Here is a 27,835-nt window from a genome sequence, read left to right on the forward strand (position 1 = left end):
GCTTGAAAGAGATGGATACACAGATAAAAACAAGTGCCAATCCTCCTCAGAGTTACCATAGAAACTCATTCACATAAAGAAATAAATGTTGAAGATCAGGCGTGTGGATTCATGCCATCAACAACAAACACATCTACAGGAAAACACCCAACTATAGAACCTGGAACACACGGAACACATCCACATTAGAACACCAAACACAAAGGAATCACATATGAGGTCACTAATGTTTCCAGAGGACCAGGAAGAGGAGGACACAGAGAGACTCATGGGATATGTAGTACCTTCAGTGAGGCACGAGAGTATGCTGGCACCCCGCTGTCGTATTTCCCTGAGATTATCCCACAGGCCAGCGGAGACCATGTCATCGCACCCACACCTGAGAAGACAGGTCGAAACCAATTGAAACGGTACGTTCGTTGTCGTCTGTACGCTGTTTCTCTGGGATTGACAGACGGCAGCATCACTGACCGATCTTATGGAAGAGTTCAGGAAGTTGCACCTCCACTTTCTCCCTCTGGAACATGTGGTATTCGGACTGTTCGCAGATTGGTGGAATCTGGTTAAACTGTCGGGCCACAGAATACGCTTCCTACAAAACATGAGTCAAATGATGAGCTTAGTGTTCTGAAAGCATGAATGCAGTGCAGATAAACTCAATTTTAAAAGGGTCATATAACAGAAGAGAATATTTTTCTCGTTCTTTTGTGTTGAGTGAGTGACAAAAGTCAAATATCCCTCCCCAGTCCAGCCGGACCATTTATTGAAACTAAACTATAAAACATAAATTGTGCGTTTTTAGTCTAAAATGAATGTAATGGGGGAGAAAACCCCTTAAAGAAAAATACAAAGACAACAAATAGATATCATGCATCTATAGTCTGAGTCATAAACAAATTACTCTTAACTTATGAGAAAGTTATTTGAACCCCATTCAAACATATATGACTCTTGTGAGCCAGGTCTATGAATCTGATTCACAAACAAATCACTTTAATGGGCCAGTTCTTTGAATCTAATGTCTAAAGTCTTAACAGACTGGATTGACAAATCATAGACTACACTGGGAATTAATTAAGATTTAAAAAATCATGAATGATGTATTAATTCATTAACAAAAACACTAGAATCAAAAATAGAAGAGCCATATTAATGCCATTCAAAAAAATTTAAAGTGACACCTCACTCACATCTCTTGGTCTACTTTCACAGTGGCACTTTATAACTTTATTCTCTCCATTTTTCTTTACTTCTAATCACTATTAGCATCCTCTTTTGTGGAAATGTTTTTATACTACATAAATAACTATGTAGACATTTTTACAAAATAATAAAATGTAAAAAAACCAGCAAAATTACAAAAACTTTACATTTAAAATGAAAACTTTTTAAAGTAAAAGAAGAAATGTTAAAGTAACAAAAACTATAGTATATAAAATGACACTGGTTAATGGTTAGGACTAATTATGAGGTGAAGGGACAGAAAACCAGTAAGCATAACTTAGACAGTGACTTGCGTTGACTGACGAGACGTCACTTAACATGAACAACAGAGCGTTCAACTGTTTGTCTGACTCAGTGTGGTGCTGTTTTAGGTCTCCGATCCACCCTGTGTGTAAGTTTAGACTACCTCACTGACAGTACCTATTTAAACAGAAGCATCTTTAGATTGATCAAGCGTTTAAAGAGCTCTTGAAAGGCTCTTCGGGAACAAAAGCAGTCAGTGGTGATGCTGATTACAGGGGTGTGAGCATCTAAAAGTTAGGAGACTGTGACTCACCATGATTTCCATCGGACTCCAGCGTGACGTGCCCCAGTACATCGCCATTCCCTGATTGATCACATGCGTCATCGCCCGCACCGTTTCTGCCAATCAGACGGCACATTTTCAGAGATTTACCGCACAATACATCATGTCACGGTGCCATTAGAACGCGTCACTTTGGATAAACGTGTGAAATGTTAACAAGAAAAAGAAAAGAAGCTCGATTAATGCAAGGTTGGGGAGATAAAATGATTAATCGCTTCTGGATTGAGCCTGGAGAATTTAATCAATATATGTGAGGCAAAATAAACAACTCGTGCTTCAGGTCAATATGAATCTCGGCTCAAAGAAACAAAGCTTTAAATGAGGGCTGGGTACCTAATAACCCACGCCAGCGATGGTCAAACATCAGTCTTATGAGCTATACAGTCATTTACTGCTCTCGCTTGACTAAATGAGATCTGTCTAAAAGCGAGAGAAAGAAACTGACTACTGAACGTCGAGCTCTTTAATGACAAGAACATCAGATGTCTGCAGACCCCCGAGCTGTTTGTGTTTCAACCATTGAACTGTGTGAACTTTCTAAAGGGCAACTAGGCTAATAAAAGAAGATCAAATAACATCTTTGTCTTGGTTTTTAAAAGAGCAGCCACCGCTTCACCTAAAAACATTGGTTGAGATTTAATTTAGTTTGGCAACTTACAAAAGGACAACAGGGCAAATCGAAAAGATCGCCTCGCTTGCATTTTAAAAGTGAGCACCACAAAGTAGCATCTTGCTTATACAAACCAAAAGATCCTTTCATTGAACAGTTCTTAAAAAGAATGTTTGTGGAATGGAAAGGTTTTATGGATGCTAAAGGTTCTTAACCTTTATTTTTTTCTATTTTTTTTGTGCATTTTTTAATTTTCACAGTGAACAAAATAACAACTAGAAGGGTGCTACAAATACAGGTCTTCCATTTGTTTCATACATTTGAGTGAGTTACATAAGTCCATTTCCACCATCGTATTTTACATTTATGTGCTTCCAGTGTCAGGTCATGGGTCATTTTTTCCATTGCAAATATTTCCTCCCTTAACCTTTATTTTTAATAGTGTAATATCCTCTCCTCAAAAAGACACATGATTTGAGGAATTATATCTGGAACACAAACAGGACGGATGAGTTACAGTAGAACAAATGAATTGAGATTGAGACGTACCTTCCATGGGTGTGTTGGGGTCTGGTCTGTTTGCAAACACTACATCCACATATTCTAACTGCAATCTCTCCAATGATGCCTTTAAACCTACAGAAGAGTAAACTCAAATCAATCCAGCACACAATTAAACCAGTTCTGACAACTACTGCTGTATAATGCATACGATTTGTGGTCTACTCACCTTCTATAATGTGTTTTCTTGACAGTCCTCTCTCTGTCTCTGCTCTAGAAAACAGCAGGATATGTAATGTTATGCAATTGATGCCATCTTTACTAAATTATATTAAAAAGACATTACTTGGTTTGATATTAGAACTGAGGCCATGATATTTTAATCAATGCAAAATATAACACAAAGAGTTAAGTGTTGTTTACCGAAACTAATAGAGGTGCATTACCCATTCAATCATAATTCAAAAGTATTATTTGTATCATACTAGAGCTGCACGATTGATCATTAAAAGATCACAATCTCGATTAAAAACCCAACAATTTAATTCCTAAATAACAATGATTCGCCTGTGTCTATTAAACCTTTGACAAAATCACAACAGAACATTCAGTTCGTTACCCCAGAGAAAGTGGTTATATCGTGTATAGGAAACAGCTTCACAAACGGTCACACAGTATCATCATTTCTGTAACAAATATTCAAATTATCACAGAAGTACTGGGATAAAAGTGTATAGCTCAGATATAAACACTGATGTCTATGGAAGCAATCATAATAGAGCAAATCACTAGGTGAAGTTTCACCACTAGGTGGCAACAAGTTACTGATAAAAAACATGATTTGTCATTGAATCATTCAGCCAAGAGATTTGTTCAAAAATGCTGATGCATCCAGTAATGAAACAAGTGAAGTCTTTATTGAATCAATCATTCAAACCGATTTTCTTTAAAAAAAAATATTTGTCAGAACCTCTGGTAAATTACATGTCATTTTGTTTAGTTGTTTGTTCAGAATCGTGGGAGAATTGTGATCTGTTTGAAATGAAAAAAATCTTGATTCTCAGTTTAACCAGAATCATGCAGCTCTATATCATACCATTATTCATTTTATAATAAATAATAAATATACATACTTTCCACCCCAAAATATTTTGGTTGTAATGACTAAACTGGAGCGTCTGCAAAAAAGAAAAGGACAATTATTTTAAATTAGGTCACATTATTTGAAAGGCTTTTAGGAAGCAACTAAGAAGTTGCAAATAATTACAACTGAGTAACAGCTTGCGGTAACAATTTTAATTTCAAAGGAATGCATTTACATACAAACACACACACACACACACACACACACACACACACATATATTTACTTGGCTGTCTAAATAAGGACATGCAACATACATCTACTGGTTTTATGTAAAGCTGCATTTATATATGAAATGTATATATATATATATATATATATATATATATATATATATATATATATATATATATATAATATTTAGGTCTATCAGATTTATCTCACTTCCTCTCACAAACTATCACTAAGAAAGCCCCCCCCCACACACACACGCTATGTGAGCGGTTATGTGCCCTGATATTGATGCACACTGACTAGCAGGATGACTAAGCATCACAACCACACACACACACACACACACACACACACACACACACACACACACACACACACACACACACACACACACACACACACACACACACACACACACACACACACACACAGATTCTTTCCAGCAGAGAGCTCAGTTACGCTTCATCTCATTATGCAGAAACAGCGAGAGCCCACCCTGCTTTAAATTAAAACATCTTAACAAGGGTTTCTATTAACCATGAACGTCCTTTAGCCTGCGTTACATTACACAAACATATATCAGGACATCAACTGCACAACAAACACACACACACACACATGACCGTTCTATAATTCAATATCTAGATGGGACACAGCACCAGGCTACAGGGCTTTAATAATTTATACTTGTGCCTGTCTTGGGTTGCGGTGGCACAATCTCTGAGGCACTGGGCCGAGCTATCAGCACAAGATAAGAGACGGCCGAAGGAAATGAAAAGCTGTATGCGGTTAATGAACATACCTCCATCCTTTCTTCTTTATGATGTTGCCAAGCACCATCTCCGCCCTGCAACAGAAAACCAGATGGTTATCGGACTAATCCGTCATCTTATTGACATCTACAGCCAACAAAACACTGAAGGGACATTTCAAAGTGCTGTAAATCACCTCTTCTAAGACAGCAATATAATACAATTCATGTAAATTAAAAACCACACTTCAATGCCAAAAGACTCCACCAATACTTTTCATGAAAACATAGCAGGTATTTTCATATTCAGAGTGGTTCCTTGCCATAAACAAGCAATACAAACTAGGGCTTGGTATTGACACAAATTTCACGATTCAATTCGATTTGATTCAAATCACAAACTTGCGAGTAGGTTTAATTCTGATCTCGATATTCAATTCAATATTAATTCATTTTGATATATATCAGGTACAGCACATGGAAATCTTTCAAGGAAAAAAATCTCTTTCAACTAATGCTCCTCTCTAGAGTTTATTTTTCTATCTATCGATCTATAGATCCCTGATGCAAACAGCTGTATATTAAATATCCAATATATTCCATCTGGCTTTGATTGTCATGTCATGCATCAAGTTGCATTCAGCGTGGACAGGCAAATTGTTGGAAACGACGCTCCTGGTTAAAACACACTGTGAATCTCAGACAGCACATTCATGAATTATTCATAGACTGTCTGATCCTTATCCCAAAAGAAAAAAAGAAAAAAGAAAAAAAATTGACAAGAGTTTTCTTAAAACAGCAAGTGTGGCTGGCTTTACACAATTTCTGAAAGTCTGGGTGCTCAATGACTTTTGGTTGCTTTGTAACGCATGCATTGGTTAAATCTGAGGCTACGCAAGGCTAGCATCTCCAGTTACAGTTGGAGAGAGTGCAGACATTTAAAGCGATAAGGCATGTGAACAAGTAATTAACAAACACCTGGGTGCTAAAAGCATCTTTAACTCCCTGAGAAGTGTGCCTACTTTATATTTGCAGACAGGGAGGAGTGTCAGTAACTCCCTGGAGACTAAAAGGCTCTCTGGCAGCCATTAGTGGTGCTGAAGGTGCTAATGGGCCCAATGAGGATACGGATCAGGTTGTGAATTTCCCGGTGAGTGAGATCTCTCCCAGAACACTAGTCAATGAACCGGTGTTCTGTAATTCAGTCAACGCTCCAAGACGCCACAAATCCCAGTGCTTTACTATTAATCTCTCTTAAAAATCCTTCTGGAATCTTGTTTTTCCTTTCAAATGTTTGATGTTATGGGAAGACAGAGAATATTAAAGGAATATTTTTAATATAGTGAAAGTGAATGAAAACAACAAAAACAACAAATGTTACAATGTCCATCCCCTAACTTCTAACCCTTGAACAATAAAGTTGGGGGAAAATGTTTTCATTAATTGAAATAAATTTGAAGTAAAATAACTAAATAAATATTAAATGAAAAACTTAAAACAATTTAAACCAAAATTAGAAATGTTAACTTGGCAACTAAATAAAATAAATTTAGTACTAAATTCACTAAAACTGAAATCGATGTAAATTAAAATTATATAGAAATGTTTAAAAAAGAAAATGCACACACAAAAAATTACTAAAACAAACTAAAATTAAAGTGAAATATATACAAATAAAAACTAATTCAAATTATTAATAAATACTATAACAGTATTTAAAAAAAACAATAAAATAACACTGTCATCAGGCGAACCAACATCTCCATTTATTTTCTTATGAACAAACAGCTCTAAACGTAAATATAAAATATGCATGTTTGTCACTGCACACGAGGAATGGTCATATCATAAAATAAACCCAAGCAACACCAACATAAAGCAAACCTGCTCACTGTAAATAATCCATCTTATAATGTTTATGAATGGCTGTGTGCATATAAATAAAGAAATTAAGCAATATTATAAACAATATTTGATCACAGAAAAGCTGTGACTGACCATTCAGAATCAAGCATTCCAGAGTTGTGAAGTAAATCGATCAAAAAGATGGATGAACATTGATTCAGCGTTTCAAACTGATCCAGGCTTCACATGAAAACAGAAAGCTGTTGAATAGCAAGCTGTGGTGCTTTGATTTAGTGGCCATTAGCTGAAAAGAGCGGGTCATTAATCCACATGAATGTACGGCCCACCGCTACACCGCACTTTCTAAAAACAAGTCCCAACTTCAAAGGAGGCTCCTGAGACGGCAGAAAGCTGTGAATGTGAGTCGCTCATCTTCATGAGGATCTCTGAATGTGAACGCTCGTATTCTTGTGTTAGCATGTGGAACAGAGATGGACACAGATGCGCGAGGGGGCGACTCAGCCTGTGTGTGTGTTTGCTTATGTGCGAGGGAGAGAAAGACAGAGAGAGAGGTGACAGAAGCTGATGTGTGCACATGCCAGGGCAGATACACGCGTGTGTGCCAGCACATGTGTGAGTGTGTGTATTTGCAGATGTAAGCAGTTTGGTGAGATATATTTAAGCAGGGGTGTTTGTCCCGTTACGGCACGTGGGTTTAACACACTGCATTGACCGCAGCTGTATGGCAGACGCTGCCAGAGCCGTGTTTATTCCAAACGGATAAATAAAGCAGACTTTCCCACTCTCATGTCTTCCCACTCTTCTCACCCCATCAGTGATGCCCGCAGCACTGAGCTAATGACAGCGCACATTACCCACTGCTATCCTCAGTGTATTTATGAAACATCATGTGTCAGGAAACTTTCCTTGTTTAGAGGTTTAGAGAAAATGTGTGTGTTCTAATATGGATTCACAGCACTGTAGGGAATAACAGCTGAAATTAACCCATTGATTTACACGCGCGTTACTGTCAGGATACACATCTCTCAAACTGGAAATATGAGTATCTCAGCAGCAGGGTCCAAATATAAGACAAAAATTACCATCAGATGTTGACCTAGGATCCTTAACATTTAGGGAACATTCTTTGATGAAGCTGCCAAAACTAAAACTTTGAGAAACAATATTCAGGACAATGTATATATATATATATATATATGAAGAGTTCAGATGCAAAAGCCTCTAAGTGTCATCTGAAATTTTCTTCTAGAATGATCATTTTTATCAAGCTTGCATGTTTATGTTCACTTATTTCACTTTAATGAAAATGAAAATGACCTATTAATTGTCATTAAAGTGAAATTACTAAACTTAAATATACGAGCTTGATAAAAAAATGCTCATTTTAGAAGGAAATTTCAGATGGCACTTTGAGGCTTTTGCATCTGAAGTCTTCATATATATATATAGTACATTTAATAAAAATAATATTGTAATGTAATATTATTCTATTATATATAATTAAAATATATTATATATGCGAGAGATAGTGTTTTAACTTTGTAAAATGGTCCTCTGGACCTACACATGAATGAAAAATAAATCCATTTAAGTATTTTATAATCTTATTTTTGGGTCACTACATCTCTTTGTTATTTCCTTATTCTCTACTGACATATCGACATATATGTTGCTCATAGTATCAGTTTGGGTCAGGTAATCGTATTCATTGTCAAAGCTGGATAATCCCTCAGATTATTGCGCTTCATCTTGCTCACAGCTGATAAATCTCGCTTGTTTGAAACATTAAGAGATGCTATCATTTCAAGATCCAACTAGAAGTAATACTCAAGTCTGAAAACTGTGATATTGGACATAAAAGTAAATGCACATGACAGTTTTCAGCCCTTCCCTGATCTGGAGGCTTTGTACTGAGTCTTTATGACAAGTTCAACACAAACTCCCACGCAAGACACAGACGAGGAACACCATTTCCAATGATGCTCTGGGTCAGCTGCCATTTGAATGTTCATTCACCTTTTGAAATGACCCCTAGTTTTAAAGAAAACTTGAAGAAAGTTCATGCTAAAAGAGTCAAATGAACTTCACAAATGAAAACTGACAACTAGATTTGACATTTTCTTAAGAGCAGCACCACAATGCTTACAGTGCTGCGAAGAGTTGCTATGGCGTGAGCAAACGCTACCAATAAAAATCACACAAAGGTGGTCTGCAAATGTTATGTAACCTTCTTCAAATACAATACAATGTTTATATATAAAGCACAATTTAAAAACAACCGAAGTTGACCAAAGTGCTGTACAAAAAAAAAAAAAAAAAGTTCTAAGAATAAAACACAAGCTGTAAAATAGGTGTAACATTATTATTACATTACTTAAAGGGGTGGTTCAGGATTTTGGACATCGGACCTCATTTCCAAGTTAGCCTGTGTGTTATTTATCAGTGGAGACAGTTTTCAAAATTTTTCACCCAGTCCTTCCAGTTGCATAGTTCGCCGGTGCTAGGCTAGCGCGAGTCAACGGTATCTGTTAGCCTGCCATTAAAAACAGTTTTACCCACTCCACAGTACACCAAAATCAAATAAATTATAACGCCAGACCATCGATGTAAATGTCTGTTGAGAGAATAATGTTAGAAATCAAACTACCCTTTCATCGCATTGCAATAGTTATACTTTGTTCCCTGTATTTATTAGCACACTCTACAGCAGCGGCGGAGTGATATTAAGTTACCTAGGCAACCGAGAGAGTCGGTCCACATGACAATCACGCAAGTGTATTTCCCTGCCGCTGACACTCATCACTACAGAAGCAGAGTATATTTCACGAAGAAATCAACAAGACATAGGACTATGGCCACGTTTGAAAGCCATGCCAATGTTTCGGACTTTGGAGACAATGAAGACGAGGAATGTGTGTTATTCAACGAACCGTACATGTGTGAGCCAGAATACACAGACGAATAACTAATCGAGATGGATGCTAAAAGGGCAGAAAGAGAAAGAATGTCTGTAGAGACAACAGCAGCTGGAGATGCCGTAGAGAACCGGGACAGAACATCGGGAGGCTGGTGGTGCCAGTGCAGAAAATGTAGAGCTACATATAACTAGCTAGACGTCCCGACTGCAGTGCGCTTCTGTTCTGTGTTTACTTTTTGGCACAGAACTACTAACCGGAGCAAAGTAAAATTCCGCCGCTGCTGAGAAACTAGTTCCTGTAAATGTAATGCAATCATTGAGATGCAAGAGTAGTTTGATTTCTAACATTATTCTCTCAACAGACATTTACATCGATGGTCTGGCGTTATAATTTATTTGATTTTGGTGTACTGTGGAGTGGGTAAAACTGTTTTAATGGCAGGCTAACAGATACCGTTGACTCGCACTAGCCTAGCACCGGCGAACTATGCAACTGGAAGGACTGGGTGAAAAAATTTGAAAACTGTCTCCACGGATAAATAACACACAGGCTAACTTGGAAATGAGGTCCGATGTCCAAAATCCTGAACCACCCCTTTAATGGGGATGTAATAATGCATTAATTCATAAATGCTATTTCAGGCATTCTGTCTTATTTACACTGTTAAAGAGTTCTCATGCTAAATGTGAGAAAAGTAAAAAAAAACAAAAAAAACGAGTTGGACGTATGACAGAGTATTTCTGTGCCAAATACACTCCTTCAGGGTTCGTATAAGTTTCGGGAAGTTTTTTTCCGAGTATGGTCTTGCATGACGTCATAAAAGGCAGAAATACCTTGTATGGGCACTTCTTGCTCAAGAAGGATTTGTCATTTTGTTTTTAGACCGTAAATCAATGTCACCAAAAGAAGTGTGTTTTTGGTTGTGACGGAAAGATAACCAAGTTCAGCTTTCCAAAGAACCCAGCGTAAGGGAACAGTAGATGCAGTTTGTTTTTCTGGGGCAGCAACAGAGTTGTGTTTGTTCATTCCACTGTTTTAGGAAAAACTGTCTTTAATAAATCTGATAAAACTAAAGACTCTTCAGAGATGAGTAGGATGCAATACTACTCTATAGGTACTCAAGATTAACATGAGATTGGCAGTAACTGTGTGTGTTATGTGCCTTTTAATAACTACACAAGATAAACAAAAATAACTTATTTCAGCACATGGCAATACTACAGTCTACAAATAATAATTTGATGGGGTGAGCTGTGTGTTCATTCTGGCGCACTCACTTTCCAGCAGCGTAGACCTCTGCCGTGTCGAACAGATTGATCCCGTTCTCATACGCCAGAGTCATCAGCTGCTCTGCCATCTGCCAGGATTGAAGACAGAGGAATACAGTATTCAAGGTGTTGCAGTCTATTCAATTATTAAAAGCTGTATTCTGCATTGTGCCAGTCTATAAGTCATCTTTAATAGTACATTTACAGTATATGCTAGCAATAAAACACTACTGCATGCTAAATAGGGCATAAGCAGACAAACATAACATCTATTATTTAATATTTAATATCAAAGCACTATAAAACATTTTGATACATCCACCGAATAGTTTTGTTAAAAAATGTTTTATTAGCACAGCAATAAGTTCAGTTGAACTGTGGTTCATGGAAGAATATTCTGTAATCACATTTGTTTTTTTCATACACTGAATCTGAATCTGGGAATATTCACTATTAAATTGTGCATTGAATAACTTTTTTTTACTTTATGACTTTATGATGTTTTCATACATTTTAAAGGGACACTCCACCCATTTGCATTAAGCTTTGCATTGTTAGAAACCCAGTCATACTATTGAATGGTCGTGCAACACTCTCTCATTTTCCCCTGAGACGGGAGAAATCCGTTATTTACCTCTTACACTTCCTCCTACAATGACGCAAAAATCGTCATTTTGCGTCATTGTAGGAGGAAGTGTAAGAGGGGGGGATTTCTGTTGAGACTACAGACACTCGTTCCTCATCTTTCCCGGGGGCGGGACCCGCTCACGCTACAGACCTATTACAGATCAGTGGGTGGGACTTTACTCTCTGAAACTGAAAGCAATATCCTCCATCTTGTTTGAAGCTAAGCTAACAGGCGCTGTGGAGACAGATGTAAAGTTATGACAATAGCGGAGGAGAGTACTCAATATGATATAGAAGAAGAGGATTTCGGAAGTCTGATGCTTGAATCGGGTGTTTGTGGCTACCTTTACAAGCCGCATTATAGCGAAGAGCTGCCGAGGCAGAAGACCTGCCTGCCGCGGACGAGGAGCCCGGACTGGCTCGAGTTAGGGCGGACTGGTGGCGCCGGTGATCTCACTATGCAACTACGAACCGCTACGAACACAGAGATAGAGTCCGTCTGCGGCAAAGAATTTAAACAATGACAATTTCTCCTGGACGAAATCTCTGAATCAGACGAGGACACGGACGTTTGTGTTGTGAACTATCCTAGTTTCGCACCGCATATGTTCTGACTGAACATCCCGGTACCATGCAATAATTCACCTTTTCGAAAGAAATACAAACGAGGAGTAATGCACTAATGAGTTCGCCAACTAACTAGACATTTTGTGTGAAATGAATTTCAAGCTCTGGTGGTAGCTAGCCTTGTAGACGGAAGAGTGATTTCTCTTATAGGCAGATATGCGCTTTCTGGATTAGTGGGAGTGGCTTGCGGAGCTGTGCAATGTGGTGCATTGTGGGAGTTGTTGTCTTTCATACAAATGCGTCCTTAAGTTATTTTTTGTCTTTCCTCGGTCACGAAGGCACCAAATTCAAAATTTATTTTACATTTCGACTACATATATGACCCAATTTAAATAAAAAACAATGTTCAAATGGGTGGAATGCCCCTTTAAGGATCCACAGACATTGTGTTTAAGGGTTAATTTACCCAAAAAAAGGTTTAATCATTTTATCAACCATCATTTTTTCTAATTCTAAACAAGTATATTTTTCTTCCATATTTATTTTAAAACATTCAAATGTGTTGTGCTGCAGTCATAAGGCAGATTTTTTACATCAATGGTATCTAACATGTTTGAATGACCACAAGCGTAAATGAGATTTGAGAGCTGATTTTCACTCAATCTGTTCCTCACATACTTCGAATTATCATGAATCTTATGGACTACCTTGATACTGTTCAAGGTTTAACAATATAAAATGACATTGTGTTCCATGAAAGAAATACAAATAAAATAAATAAATATGTTTTACAGTTTGGAAATATATAAAGGTGAGCAGACGCTGACAGGATATTTTTGGGTGAAGTGTCCCTGTAAGTGTTCTCACAAGAATATAAAAGTTCACCTCATCTGTGATCTGTCCTCCAAACGTCACCCATGTTCCTGTAAAGAGATCTAGAATCAGTCGCTGCTTTTCACAAGATAAACCAGGTTTAAATGATTATCACTGATCCACCAATGACACTGAAGAGTAAAGCCTTAAGATGAAGCTACAGATAACATGGATAATCTTTAATTCCCAGCTGAAGAGAACAGAAAAACCCTGGCTGGATGGTTGTCTACCAATAATAGCATCTGGTGGTTTAAAAAAAAAATGATCTTGTGAAAAAGAAACTAAAAATGCTTTTGTAGGTTTCTTTATCTACTTGATCAAGAACCCGTAAACTCACCTAATCCAAGACACGAGACTCTCAGGCCAGACTTCCCCAAGTTTCTGGAAAAAAGGAAATAAAGACGATGAATAATAGGTTTTACCCTGCTTTCCTTATCACTTTGTTCAATCTAGAAGTCAGCGTAAGATCATTGCTGTACTAAATGAGACTGTCAGCTTTTGCCGTCTCAACCTAATTTAAAAAAAAGAAAAAAGAAAAAAAGAAGCTCTGTTCCAAAACCTTGCGATCAAGACTGAAAAAACTGGGAACAAAAAGTTTTGTTCGCAAAGTCAGACTTTTGGTGCCTTATAAGGTATCTTCTTTTAAATATAAATAAAATATAAAATATCTTAAATATGAAGAGTGTCAATTCTGAACCATACAGTCATCAGACAGAATCGCAAAAACAATTATTCTTGTCTGCTGCCCCCAAACCCTGGTTGAGCTAAGATGCTCTGAGCAGTGTCTTTATAGCATCACAGAGCCACAGTGTTCACATGTTTTAGGGAATTCAACCAAATAGCTGCATATTAATCTAGGAAAGGAAAAAACAACAATAGCATTGCCTCTAAAGGGTCATGAAACACACACACACACACACACACACACACACACACACAAAACATTTCCTAGACAATAAAATATATGCATGTGTTGTACATGATGGAAGACTTGTTTTTTTTTTTAAGCGAAAAACTACTGACTTTTTATAAGGTATCTTCTTTTGTACAAAATCTAAGGGAGCACTGCATGTTTGTTTCACAGAGAATGCACAGTGACAATTCAAAAGATATTATATAATTATAAATCATATTTTTAATTATACATATAATGAAATAATTCAAATATAAAAATGTGAATTGAAATATTAAATAAATTATATAAATTAATTATTTCTACATTAAAATAACAAAAAAAGTTGCTAAAAAATAGCATACAATATTTTCCCCAAAATTTGCTACATGTTTATTAGCTCAGAGTTTCACACCACTAGCTTAGCAACATTCTAAACTCAAACTCTATTGGAATCAATTGTGAGTCAAGCAGGGTTGAGATGTGGCCCATGCAGGCTGTAGACAGCAAAACAAGGTTATAGAACAGAGCTACTGTCTTCATCAAACCAGAAGAGCACTGGGAAGGACTGAGGTTCCTCAATGGCCACAGCCTGAGGCCTGTGGATGCCACTGGAGCTGCCAGAGGTGCATATGGAGTTTGCTGATTGGTACATCATGGGAAAATTACACTTAGCAGTGCCTGAGGGCAGATTACTGAGCCCAGGGGCTTCTGGGAGTGAGGAAGAGTATGGAGCTATAATGAAGAGAACAGTCTCACCAGCCCAGAGCCACATGAGAGAGGTTTACCATCTCTGACAGAGAGTCCAGAGCATCTCAGAGGACAGAAGTGCTGCAGGTCTCACACTGCAGGATTTTGGACCTAACTTTCTTTTGTTTACTTTTTATTTGTTGTTTTAGCTTTCCTAATTTTTTTTTCCTCCCAAGAATACTTGTGCGCCAAAAGGAACTGCATTGTGTAAAAAGCAAAAAAGATGGTAAGAGGATTGTAAGATTTGTAAAGATTCACAGTAGAAAAACAAAACAAGAACACATACAATTTGTGCCACAGACTTCTGGAATGAGAAAAACAACAGAACTACTTGAACTTTTCTCCATGTTTGTGTGTGTGTGTGTGTGTGTGTGTGTGTGTGTGTATTAGGGCTAGGGGATATTTATAATTTTTGAAAACATTCGAAATTCTTTCCAACAAATTCAAAATGCCCATTTCAATAATTCTGTTCAACAATTCTTTAGTGCCATTACTTTCAAATGTTCACTGAAGTCTCCACATTGCTATTAAAAAAAGTTTTTTTTACATACATATTGCTATGTAATGTTAATTTTGATGCATATTAGAAAAAAAAAATCATTCAATATCATTCTTCAACAATATGAAAAATAGAGTTTCCTGTATTTTGATTGTTTACTGAAATGCATATATAAATATTTATTGAAAAATGTATTAAAATATATTGTGAATGTACTTGGCAACAAATGGCAAATTGAGAGATATAACCCAGCCCTAGTTTGTAGTGTCTGTACACAAGCATGTACATGAATACAGAAGTGTGTAACTGGGATTATAGATGATATAACAAGCTGTCTGTGTGTGTAGGAGTGCAAGGCATGTATGTGCGTGTTTCTGTAAGAGTGTGTGGGGTTTTTGTGTGTGTCTGTGTGGGGGTGTCTATGCTGGATTAGAAACATGTAGGTGTCCGGTAGCAGAACTCAATGAAAGACAGACCGCAGAAGGAAACGCATTGCATTGGATCTGAAAAGTAACCTGCAGATCGGGACATTTCTTTTCATGAGATCCTATTCATAGAAGCATTTACTGGGAACGTTATTATGGCTGGCAATTTCTCAAGGCACCTCAGCACAAAAAGCTCAAATAATAATGTTTGGTAAATTTTTCCTGTCGATATGTAGGAATCTTGAAGTTAATAAGCAAATGGCATAATTCACTAGGGGAAAAAGAATGAGCATCTGCTTAAATCTAGTTTTGCAATTAACATGAAGCAAAAAAAAAAAGAGCATGTGGTTAATCAATAATGGGCAGGTCAGTGTCAAAAAGTTCATAACTTTTTAATTAGAGCTTGCGGTGAGACAGATTGCTCTGTGTTGGGCAGAACATATGCAACATGGTTCAGTTAATTCAGCGCAAACACCTCTTGTGTTTTATTCTGCCGCTGTCTAGCACACTCAGATAAAATATCTTAAATATGAAGAGTGTCAATTCTGAACCATACAGTCATCAGACAGAATCGCAAAAACAATTATTCTTGTCTGCTGCCCCCAAACCCTGGTTGAGCTAAGATGCTCTGAGCAGTGTCTTTATAGCATCACAGAGCCACAGTGTTCACATGTTTTAGGGAATTCAACCAAATAGCTGCATATTAATCTAGGACAGGAAAAAACAACAATAGCATTGCCTCTAAAGGGTCATGAAACACACACACACACACACAAAACATTTCCTAGACAATAAAATATATGCATGTGTTGTACATGATGGAAGACTTGTTTTTTTTTTTAAGCGAAAAACTACTGACTTTTTGAGAGGTTTGAAATCAATATCAAATCACAGGATGTACTGTCATAAAAAAAAAAAAACAGTCTTAAAAGTTTATTAGCAAATTTATTTGTGCATTGCATTACAGATATTTGTGCAATGTACAGTGAGCTAACAAAATGTGTGCATTTTGTTGCATGCAATTATACATTGCAGAGTGTGTTTGTGAACCTCTGATACACTGTTAACTCCTTTATAGGTGAAATAAAACTGACTGTCGTTTTCTCTTCTTCTCTGCACTCCACAGCTTTTTCAACATTTCAAATCAGTCATGAGGATTGATCTGTGCTGAAGTAAAAGTGCCATGAAACCTTACAAAGAAATATTTTTTTGAGCGATAGTTTTTATTTGTAATAGCAAAGTGATACATAATAACAGTATTTATTTTTCGTCAATGTACTTTCAATACTGACCCTAATGGAAATGACTCTGTTGCTATGGTTACCTTCTAAGGGCGAACTCGACTTCAGTCTGAGAGCATCTATTGTATGTCATTACAATACTTGTAATCCAACTTTTGTGGTTTGAAAACGCTGTTGAAACTGTCATTAAAAAGTGAAACTTATTTGAAGATGCACATTTTAAGACCTTCTTTCTCCCTATAATTTGCACCCTGTTGAGTTGTTTCAGCCCACACACATACACACACACACACACACACACACACACACACACACACACACACACACACAAAAAAATATATAATTGTGTCTTTGCATGATAGCCATTCAATAAATGATTGCACTGTTTGGTGTGATTGAGTTGTGCAAAACATGAAAACAGGCACTTGCCAAAGACTTCTTATCTCAACTCAAGCTGCCAAAAATTGGTGTATTATTCTCATTATACTTAGCAAACACCACCCAGTAGGAAACAAACAATATGCCACAGATAAATTCCAAGGCTGTTTATGATTCATTCATTGGTTGTGCCCTTGCTGATAATATGTACAGTGAATAAGATCTGAGATATGGAGATCAGGCGAGGGCTCCTTTCGTGGTTTGATGTTTGTGATATCCCTAACATGATTAGTACAGATTAAACTGGAACTCCACTGCTGTCTACACCAATAAACGTACGACAGAAGCTGTGTAACTGTGTCAAGGCAGCTCAAATAATAAGCAGATCCAGTTAAAAGAGTGATGGACTGAAAGTACGAGTAAATCGAAAGACAATCTGGTGTTTTCAGGACCAGTAAACTCTCACTGTTTACTTGTTGTCAGTGTTGTGTTGTGTTGAATATTTCACAGGCTGGATCTGAATACTGCATGATGGACAGTTGCCCAGGCACAACTGGACCCAGGTGCAGCGCTGGAGATTGGGTTTGCCAGGAGTCCGCAGAGATCAAGCCAGAGGTCAATAAATGTTACCTGTGTCTTTTAGTCAGGTTAACGATATGCAGAGAACACGGACGGTCAGGTTTGTTTACGAAGCAGAGGGAGTTCAACTTTTCAGAGTTCAGGTGACTTCGGTCTCTGTAGGACTGTGACTGCCGCCACCTGCTTCAGTCAGCTTCTGAACTCAAAAGATCAGGACATCTCACTCTAAAAGTAGAACATGATTTGTCAAAACAGTGTAAATGTTTTATTTTATTTACAAAGTTGTAAATAAAACAGATTATTGCTGTACATTTTTACAAGAAAATACTATTTCAGTCACTATTTCCACTTAATTTCACATTTAATTCAATGGGCTACTTGCTGTTTCTTTGTCATTTAAAAATACTAGCAAAAATGTATTACTGAGTGCACCAATTTTTTTTCCAGCACACATTTGTCAGGCATTATTATTTTGGTCAGTTTTGAAATCACGATTATGTAACACGATTATTTTACATGACTTTGGGAACGTGTTGCATTTATTAAAAAGACACCTTTCAACAATTCTTAAATTTTTTTTTTTTTAACATTTATTGTACTTTTTGAACTATTAAAATAAATAATATAACAGATAATACTTTAATAAGTATTTTAATCATTCCCGCAGGTCTACCACTTATAATGCGGGAAATTCCCCCACAAACATTGATTCACTTTAGCATGTAGATTGTATGAGTAGCCTAAATTAATCCACAGATTATAAAATCAAATCAATCATTTTAAAACTTTCTCCAAGACGCAATTTCACAAACCGCGTGAGTGTTCAGCGGTGCTGCGTCTTCTCTCTCTGTCTCTCAAAATTGGACAAGGCAAGTGTCGAAACTACACTCTCGCATTTAGGAGTCGGGACATGACGGAATTGTCACTTGCACAATCGGGCCAGCATTGCATCGTAACTAAAGTTAATCAATTTCACTTCTTTTTAAGTCTTATCAGTTTAAACATTCAAGCTGAGAGAGTTTATGGCTTCGGGAGGGGCAGATGTGCGCGTGTCATTCAGAACACAAGACAAAATAAGAGTGTTCTTGCAAAACAGAACATTCGATTGTACTAATTTGCTGATCGTTTGGAGCCAAAATCAAAATCGAAATTCAATTAATAATAATAATATAACCCTATAAGTCACCCAAAAATTTTTTATTCTGTCATAATTTACTCACCCTCATGTCTTTCTAAATGGCAGATCCTTTCTAGATGGCAGAAATGCTATTGGTTCCAATTGTCATTGACATGAAATCCTTGGTGCAAAATGTATTGATGTGCCATGTTTAAAATAAAGACATTGCATGGCTTCAAAAGACTTGAAATATAGTGCATAAGTCATATTGCCAACTTTTTTTTATGCCAAAGGGTGAATAAATGATGATAATGTTCATTTTTAGGTGAACTATTCCTTTAAGGCGAATGCATTTCACATGACCAAATGGTAGCCAACTGGTCCTCAAAAGAAAATGAGAGCATTATTTGAAGTAGTGCACAAGTCTTGCTGTTACCGTATGAGTTATTAATGGCAAGGAGAAGGCTAAAAGGTCATGGAAGACAGAAGAAATTTGAAGGAATCTACAGTGGGGAATGTGTTGAATTATATGCACACCGTTCTTTCATCTGTGCACAATACTCTGATGGTTGCCTCATGCGGATTTGCTCTATGAAATTTGTGTTTATGTAAGAGCAATTCAGACTGTGAGCAAGCCTCCTACACCCTGATCTAAAAGCAGTAGCTCTACCTGAGAACGGCTTCAGATCTAGTCCATCTCAAATCCCACATCTTTCCCTCTTCTCCACCAACACCACCCCTTTTTCCACAGCCTCCACACACACTTTGTGAATACGAGTTCACGTTACCAATATTAGGATTATGAAGTGGCCCACACAGAATCTGCACGTGCACAATAACACAGAAAGCTCTTGAGATCTGCAGAACTGGAACGCCCATCATTCACAAAATTCCACACAATTCCTGCCTCTTCAGGATAAATAGGTTGAACACACCCATATATAAAAAAGGCCTTTGTATGTTGCTGCCATGCCACTCACTTACAGCTCTCACTGATGTGATTCATGTATTTATGTATGTATGTGTCGATAATGATTCAATTATCTATTCAATTATCTATACTCTATTCAAAAGACTGGGGTCAGTAAGATTTTTTGTTTTGTTTTAGAGAGAAATCTCTTGTTCACAAAGGCTGCATTTAGTCTTATTTAGTATTTTTACAGTATGTTTATATGTATTGCATATGATATTTAGTAGTATATAAAGTATATAGTTAGTGATGCACCGATGTGAAAATTGTGGCCGATACCGATAACCGATATTAATATTGCTGTTATGGCCGATACCGATATTTACCGATGTCGATATCTCTGTATAGAAAACTAATTTTAATGATTATCAAATAAAGAGCTATTTTCCAAAACACATTTTTTTTTTTTTTACTTTAGAAATTACTGATTTTGGGCACCTTTACCTGTGTGCAAAATATGTCACACACACATGCATTATATTGCATTGCATATAATGTGTGCTGGTCAACTTGTCTAAAATTAAGAAACCCTTAGAAAACAGCTAAAAAAAAACAGGAACATTGTGTACAATTAAGATAGGCTACTTAATTTATTATTCCAATATCCAAATATGATACTAAATACCACAGGGAAAAGGGCTTCTTGTGAAGTGCTGTCTTTGCGTTTGAACATTGCACATTTTGAACAGGACACGTATTAGCTGAATAAATGTTAGCCAATACAAACATATAGAAAACAGTTGACAATGAATAGACAGGAGTCCAATAATAGCATAACGAATCACTTATTCTAAAAAATAATAACAAGTAGGCTATAAGACGAATTCGACATATGGGCTGTGTTAACAGTAAAACGTCCGTCATTTAACGAATTTTAAAAACACGGATGGATAATACAAAATGCTTTCTGACATTTTGACAGAAAAAAAACAAGCAAGAACAAAATTTAAACTTAGCCCGTCAATTTTTCATTTTACAATTACCTTTTCTCTCTGTGTGCGCGTGTCCGTGTGAGAGAGAGCTCGCGCAGCACTGATACAACGGTAGCCTACTTTTTAATCCATAAGTAACGAACGCGCTAGTTTTCATACAAAATAAATATGTAACATAATTAGGTAGGCTACTTTAGTTATTATTAACACAATAACGTAACACATGAAGGCTACGTTTCTCAACACTGAGAATGAATAAATAAACGCCTGTTTATCCACTCGCGCTTATCAGTAATCCACAAATCACACGTGCTGTCACTTTTGAGAAAAATCAAATTTGAACGGGTATCAAATATCAAGCAATATATTCAAATATCTACGAGTCAAAAAAACGATCAGTCAAAAATGTGTCATGAAGAGGAAAAAAACATAAGTCGCACTGGACTGAATTAACAATGTTACGGACAGGACAGTTCTCCGTTACGGACGTGAGCGCTCTGAAAGCGGCACTAAAAGACTGCTTTAAAACTTTCACAGAGACCTCAAACAGACAGCACAAAGCCTGTCTTTAAATTTAATTTAGTTTTGTATTAATTATATCTTAATTTTGGTCAATGTTTCATCAACCAATTGCCTGGATTTAATAAATAAGAAGTAAATAAATATAGTAGAAAATATTTGAACGCGTGAACCTGGAGTGCGTCTCATAAATGAACCGAAACCTACCTGCCTCACAGACCTGAGACATATATAGAAAGCATTAAATGTCTATTTTTAAACAGAACAATTCAAAACAAAAGAAAACAGACTGTTCTCTGCTTATGTCATCTGTATGAAATGTGTATTTCTCTCAGGCGTGTTCACTACTGCTAAGATCGCGAGTCGTCAACTTTATCTTCAACTTCACGTCAAATATCGGCCTGTTCACATCGGCCATATTTTGACATCGGAACGATACCGATGTGTAAAAAAATTACCATATCGGCCGATATTATATCGGCGGCCGATATATCGTGCACCACTATATACAGTATTTAATTCTCAGATCTACTATCTGAAATGAGCTTTTAGAACAAAACATTGAAATAAAGAACATAACATTTAAGAGCTGTATGCCGTGTATTTTGCTTGTATTCAGTTTATTACGTTCAATTTAAAGAACAACACACCTTATGGAGGCCTCAAATAACAAATATAAACGAAATATTGTCATTCAGTCTAACCGTATAATTTTTAACAGTTAATCTCAGCAGTTTCTTACATGCTAAATGGCCAACACAGATCATTGGACGCCAACATGAAACTGTTTGCAGCCCATTTTACTTCTGTAAATATTAGATTACTAATCTAATCTACTAATCTATTACTAACTAGTAGGCAACACTGCTGGAACCCACTGGCTGAAACTGACGTCAGCTAAAACCAAAATCATTTCAGCAATGATTTGATGAAAGATTATGAAAACAAACATTTTCTTTTAGAAATATGTGCACTTATGTATTGTGTTCAATAACACCAGAACCGTGCATTTAAAAAGTTAATACAGCCAATTTTGACTGTAAATGTGATCCATAATTGAATGAAAGGATATTTCCTCTCTTAGCACATTTTCAGATTTATTCCGATTTTATTCTCTGAACAGGAGTATTCCTCAACAAAAAAGTAAACAACTAAAGGGTTCAAACCTTTTCTAAGGCAAAATCATGTAGTCCACCACAACACAAATTAGCAGGGAGATGAATAAAAGCATTTATTTCTGGTAGAGCCCTGCTGGGATTAATAAATCTATTCCTAGAACGCGAAGACATTCGGCTGCCAGTGAGAATCCACACGTTTTTAAAGCGCAAACATGCAGGCCTTAATTAAAAGCTATCAGCACTGCACAGAGAGCAGAACATACAGCCATCCATCCCTAGTTCAGAGGCATGAGAAGAAAAGTCTGTTATCAGAGTGAAGGATTACACACACACACACACACTCCTCAAGCCTTAAATAGAAATGCACATGTGAGACGTTTATAGCATTTATAGTGGTATTGTGTGGCTTTGTAGAAGCAAAGGCTGTGGTTTGTTCCTCACAAACATTCATCAGGCATTATTTAATGTGGGAGTGAGTCTGAACTGAAGGTAGTATCAGTTATAGTGATACAGAAGTGCAATAAAATCTCTCAACACGCCTACTCTTTAACGCCTGAACACTTTAACACTTACTGCGCCATCTTATATATCTCAACACTTTTTCATCTCAAAACTTCCAATTATGCTTTGCACATGCTATTTAAGTGTGTTTGGTGCGTCATCTAATAAACACTTTAGACATTGAATGTTTCCAGGGAAACTAGTACATTTAAATTAACTTAAAAATTATACAGATTATTTTTGTTTGTATGACCTTCTATGGGATCATACCTATATTGTTTAGTTAAAAAATGTGGGGTCTGTAAGACTTTATTTAGTTTTTTTATTCAATGAATACTTTATTCAGCAAGGATGCATTAAATTGTGTTGAAATCAAGTTGCATTAAATCAAAAGTGACAGTATTTTTTTTATAATGTTAAAAAAATGCTTTGTAAACATTCTATTCAAATAATCCTGAAAAAAAACAAAAAAACAATTATCACGCTTCTTCGGCGAGCATCCATTGTAAAACACTCGCAATTAAATTAATTTTGACAAGTGCACGAATATATTGAACTGCGAATATAATGAATATATTGAACATATACACGAATATATTGAACAGAAATACAATGTTATAGCAATCAGTGAGCCGAGAGCGCACAAACACGGTTTATTTGTGCATCAATAATAATGGACTCGCGCATGCCTAATGTACGACTCCTGTATGTCACTGTAATCGTCTGTAAACATCATCCATCAAAACTTTATTAGCGACACTGGTTTTCTTTATCCAACTGAGAGATGTGAAGCGTTTGGGTGTTTTCAGTCGCCGTTCAGTCTGTATTTCACACAGCTCGATGAGAAACGGCATATCACAGAATATGTACAAGAGATGTGGTGCTTTGTTTTTTTTATTTTTTTATTTAACGTATTAATAATAAAATTAATGAATTATATAAATATACTTAATTTCAAGTTAAATATATCCCACCCAGAGGATCTCTGATTCCCCCTAGTGGTCCCTGACCCCCCCCCGGTTGAGAACCACTGATCTAAACAAGCTCATTTTGCAGCACCTAGTGTAATAGGATCTCCTCCAACAAAATCATAAGCCCGTTTTACATAAATCATTAATCATATCCTGACCGGAGCCATTTAAACCGTCCACACAGCTAAACTGAAGCATCTCCACATAGAGTGAGGATAAGCTACTTCAATCTACGATATGGCATCATTCCCAATTCTACACCCACCGGTACAATGCTTTTATCTAACGGTGGAGAGAGACCAGAAAAATACTGAGCTGGACTGGGAAAGGTGCTGGTTAATTGAAAGCCCCCCCTCCACTCTTCTCTCTTTACAATAGCCCTGTCTGCTTCGATTCATCTGGGCAGAATGAGATTGTGATTGAAACTGACTAAAGAAAATGACATTAGGGTGAGACAAAGGTGCCGGTCTGCCAGAGTGAATCCCGGAAAACAGACCTGGAAGGACTTTTATCCCTTTGAGAGTACAGAGTTAAAAGCTAATTATACTGAATTTATTTTCCCAGGAATGTAGCATGAACATTCTTCACCTGTAGTTTTAGTAGCCAGCAGCTTGTTTTCTCTTCACAGCATGTTCATTATATCGCATTAAAAGTGGCCGGTGATGTAACTTCCGGTGCTAAAGTTTCAGACTCTTGAACCCTGAGTGCAATGGCCCACTTCTGCTACCAACAGCTCTAGGGACTTAATATGGCACATCATTGAAACTCAACATGACAAGAGAGCAGTGCGTCCCTGGCTGTTTCTTCCTCTGGGTATTTGGGCACAGTTCTCAAACACACACAAACAAACACTCAAAGAAACTCTAAGAAACTGCTCACAGTCTTTCATCGCATATACATGTACTCACAAAGAGCACGTTGACAGTAGCGTCTGGCAGGGCTCGATTCGGACGCCCCGAGCTTCATTAGAGAAGATCAGCTCAAAGCGATGCACAGACACACATCCTCTGGCAGAAGATCAGATGCTGACCTTGCAGTCAATATGGGGGGCTTCTAAGAGCCGGAAGGATCTTTGACTATTGGCATCGGGGGGAAATCGCTCTACAATCTCAATCTCAAGACAACAGAAGGTGCTGGAATCAAATACTGCTTGCCTTGGAGAATTTAAAACAATAGAAAGAATGTTACCTCTCGCTTAAAGGCATAGGTTTTATATTTACTTGCTCTTAAATCATTCTAAACCAGTATGATGTACGTAGGCATTTTAGTTTATAGTAACCACATGCATATATATAGAGAATAATAACTATCAGAGGACTATCAATGAATGACAACTTGAATTTCATTGTTTAAAAAAAAAAAAGTTCAGAACACCTTAAAATACAGCGCACAAGTCCTATGTACTACTTCTATAAGATTATTATTCTATTTATGGTGTTTATTTACTTTTTTGGAGCTTGAAAGATGTGGCCATTATTGTTGAACAGAAAGAGCTGTGCAAAGAGCTTTCCTTCTTTATTTTTAATGTGTTGCATAGAAAATTTGTGACAACACTGTAAATGAGGATCTCTTTAAAATGGGAAGACAAGGCTTCAAGACAGTGACAGTGCATGAGGTAACTCAGAATGAATGCATAAATGAATAAATGAACTTAATAAGGTCTAGCTAACTCTCTCGCTCTACAGGAGCGAGTATTAAACCTGACATAAATTGGAGCCTCTGACAACAAAATAGCGTTTGCAATCCTGATTTTAAATAGGAGGGAAAGATCACATGCTTCCATTAAGAGCTGTTATCAGGATTTTTGTGTGTGTGTGTGTGTGTGTGTGTGTGTGCAAACGAACATGACAGCTGAAAGCAATCTGGCCATTTTTGTAGCAGTCATTATGTAAATTAACAAATACTTGCAGGTTTGTTGCTAATGAATGTAAAAAATGTTTAATGTCAATTTGCTTTGCATTTTAATGAAACACAGAAGAATTGGAACTCTTGAAAATAAAGGAAATACAAAACCGGCATCAAATTATAAAATGAAATTATATCATGAACACCTAAGAGAACGATTATAAAACACATGTGTCAGCAGTTGTGCAGTCAATCTATGAGGACAAAAAGCTCTGGGGATTTCATGGAAAAGCGGATAGCAGCAATGCAGGGACATGAATCTATTTTGCCAGAGGCTCAATTGGGTTAAAATGACTGAGAAAAACAGTAGCCATTATCCTCCAACAGTTAAAGCTGCATTTGCAGAATGAAGAGTAATAGTCAAATTGATGGGGATGATTTCATTATATGTAATCAAAGCACTTTGTTAATATATATATATATATATATATATATATATACACAGGCACCAGCATATGCCAATTATAACACTATTAAACCTGATAGGACCATTTAGCATTCAATGATGACAAAATTATGTTTTATGTTATGTTAACTCCAATGTGTACAAATGATATTTTTACATAAAACCGATTTAATTGCATCATTACACAAAATTATATTGACCAAAATTTATCATTTAACATTTTCTGCAAATTTCATTATTGGATATTATCCAACAGGATTCACAGTCACAACACAAACTCTTTCATTATATTAGTTTTCCTACCTATATTTCATGCCAGTTCTCATGCTCTGGTCGCTTGAAGAGGGCACGCTTTGGACAGACAGCTGCCCTAGGCTTCTGGCCACCATGGCCACGGCTTTGAACTTGCTTCGGGTACCAGTGCTCGGACTGTTAGCGTTTTGTCGATTGAGCCTGTCATCCGTGCTGCGGCTCATGGACCGGTGGTCCGTGCAAACAAATGACACCTGCATCCCGTCTCAGAGGATGCACGGTTATCACAGAGAAAATTCAATTTCTCAGAGAAAGAGTGGAGTCTCCAAAAAACAAAGAGAAATCAGCCAGATCCAGATCTTAAAAGTTTCTCAGTCCTACTGGTTTGTGCAATGTGCTTGACTCAGAAACCTCACTAAGAGGAGAATAACATGAGGGCTGATCAAACTGAAGCCTGACTTGCTCAACTAGACCTGCAAAGACCTGATGAAGCCGTCTTCAGCGATGCCGCGAATCCTTTTTCATTGCTTCCCCGACCAGCACAAGAACTTCACAGCTCGATTATCAAACGGGCTTCTGCTCAAGACCACCTGCACGGCTTCCATGTCACGTATAGTCTCACGTAAGAGGCTTTAACAGAGTACAATGTCCACAGTCCTAGTCTTTAATTCCTTCAACGTTTTTTCTTTGCATTCAAATCCTTGTTTCAGCCCTAATCAAAGACAGCGCGTATCCAAACACACTAGCTGGTTTCTTTGTAATCTCAGCTCAGTGCTTCAGATCACTTGGCAGTGGTAGCACACACAAAAAAAATGGCCAAACAGACTTTAAACATAAAGCAACAATTTGATGCATCAATGGATACGATGTCTTCTCATGCCTCCCCCTGTGAGCACTGTATCTGTCAGCTACTGAGATACCTAACATGCATCTAAGCTCCTCCTCCTCCTCCTCAGTGGAGATTAAACTTACAAGTGCATTCAGAGCACAAGACACAAAGAGGCAGAGCATGAGTGAACGAGTACGAGAGGGTGGGAGGAGCAAACGGGGAGCTGAAAGAGAGAGTACAGAAACAGGTTTGCTGTACACTGATCATTTTTGTTCATATTTATTTGCTGTACTTTTTTAATTTATATTTCTTATTTTTGCACTATTTCAATTGCACGTGGCTAAGCTGCAAATGCTTTGCAACAGATGTTTTACTTTCGAAGTAAAAATCCCATTCATTTCATTCACACGTTTAGCGATAACATACACTACATTAAGAATCTC

General features: G+C 37.1%; 1 protein-coding gene across 5 annotated transcripts in view; it reads right to left on the bottom strand.

Moving 5' to 3' along the window:
* kcnab2a (potassium voltage-gated channel subfamily A regulatory beta subunit 2a) overlaps positions 1–27,835 on the bottom strand; it is a 100,418-nt gene that overhangs the window by 8,997 nt on the left and 63,586 nt on the right. For 4 of the 5 annotated variants that reach the window (XM_084100175.1, XM_084100174.1, XM_084100176.1 and 1 more), the window contains 10 exons: positions 13,446–13,489; positions 13,121–13,158; positions 11,051–11,130; positions 5,041–5,085; positions 4,055–4,099; positions 3,151–3,194; positions 2,970–3,056; positions 1,781–1,866; positions 472–592; positions 285–379 (listed from right to left, as the gene is read on the bottom strand). In XM_084100175.1, coding sequence (XP_083956301.1) covers positions 285–379; positions 472–592; positions 1,781–1,866; positions 2,970–3,056; positions 3,151–3,194; positions 4,055–4,099; positions 5,041–5,085; positions 11,051–11,130; positions 13,121–13,158; positions 13,446–13,489 — 685 coding nt within the window. Of the gene's footprint in view, positions 1–284; positions 380–471; positions 593–1,780; positions 1,867–2,969; positions 3,057–3,150; positions 3,195–4,054; positions 4,100–5,040; positions 5,086–11,050; positions 11,131–13,120; positions 13,159–13,445; positions 13,490–26,614; positions 27,461–27,835 lie in introns of those variants that run through there. The other variant, XM_084100173.1, reaches the window with a different exon arrangement.

This window comes from Abramis brama (assembly GCF_963993115.1).
Source record: "Abramis brama genome assembly, chromosome: 23".
Classification (NCBI taxonomy): domain Eukaryota; kingdom Metazoa; phylum Chordata; class Actinopteri; order Cypriniformes; family Leuciscidae; genus Abramis; species Abramis brama.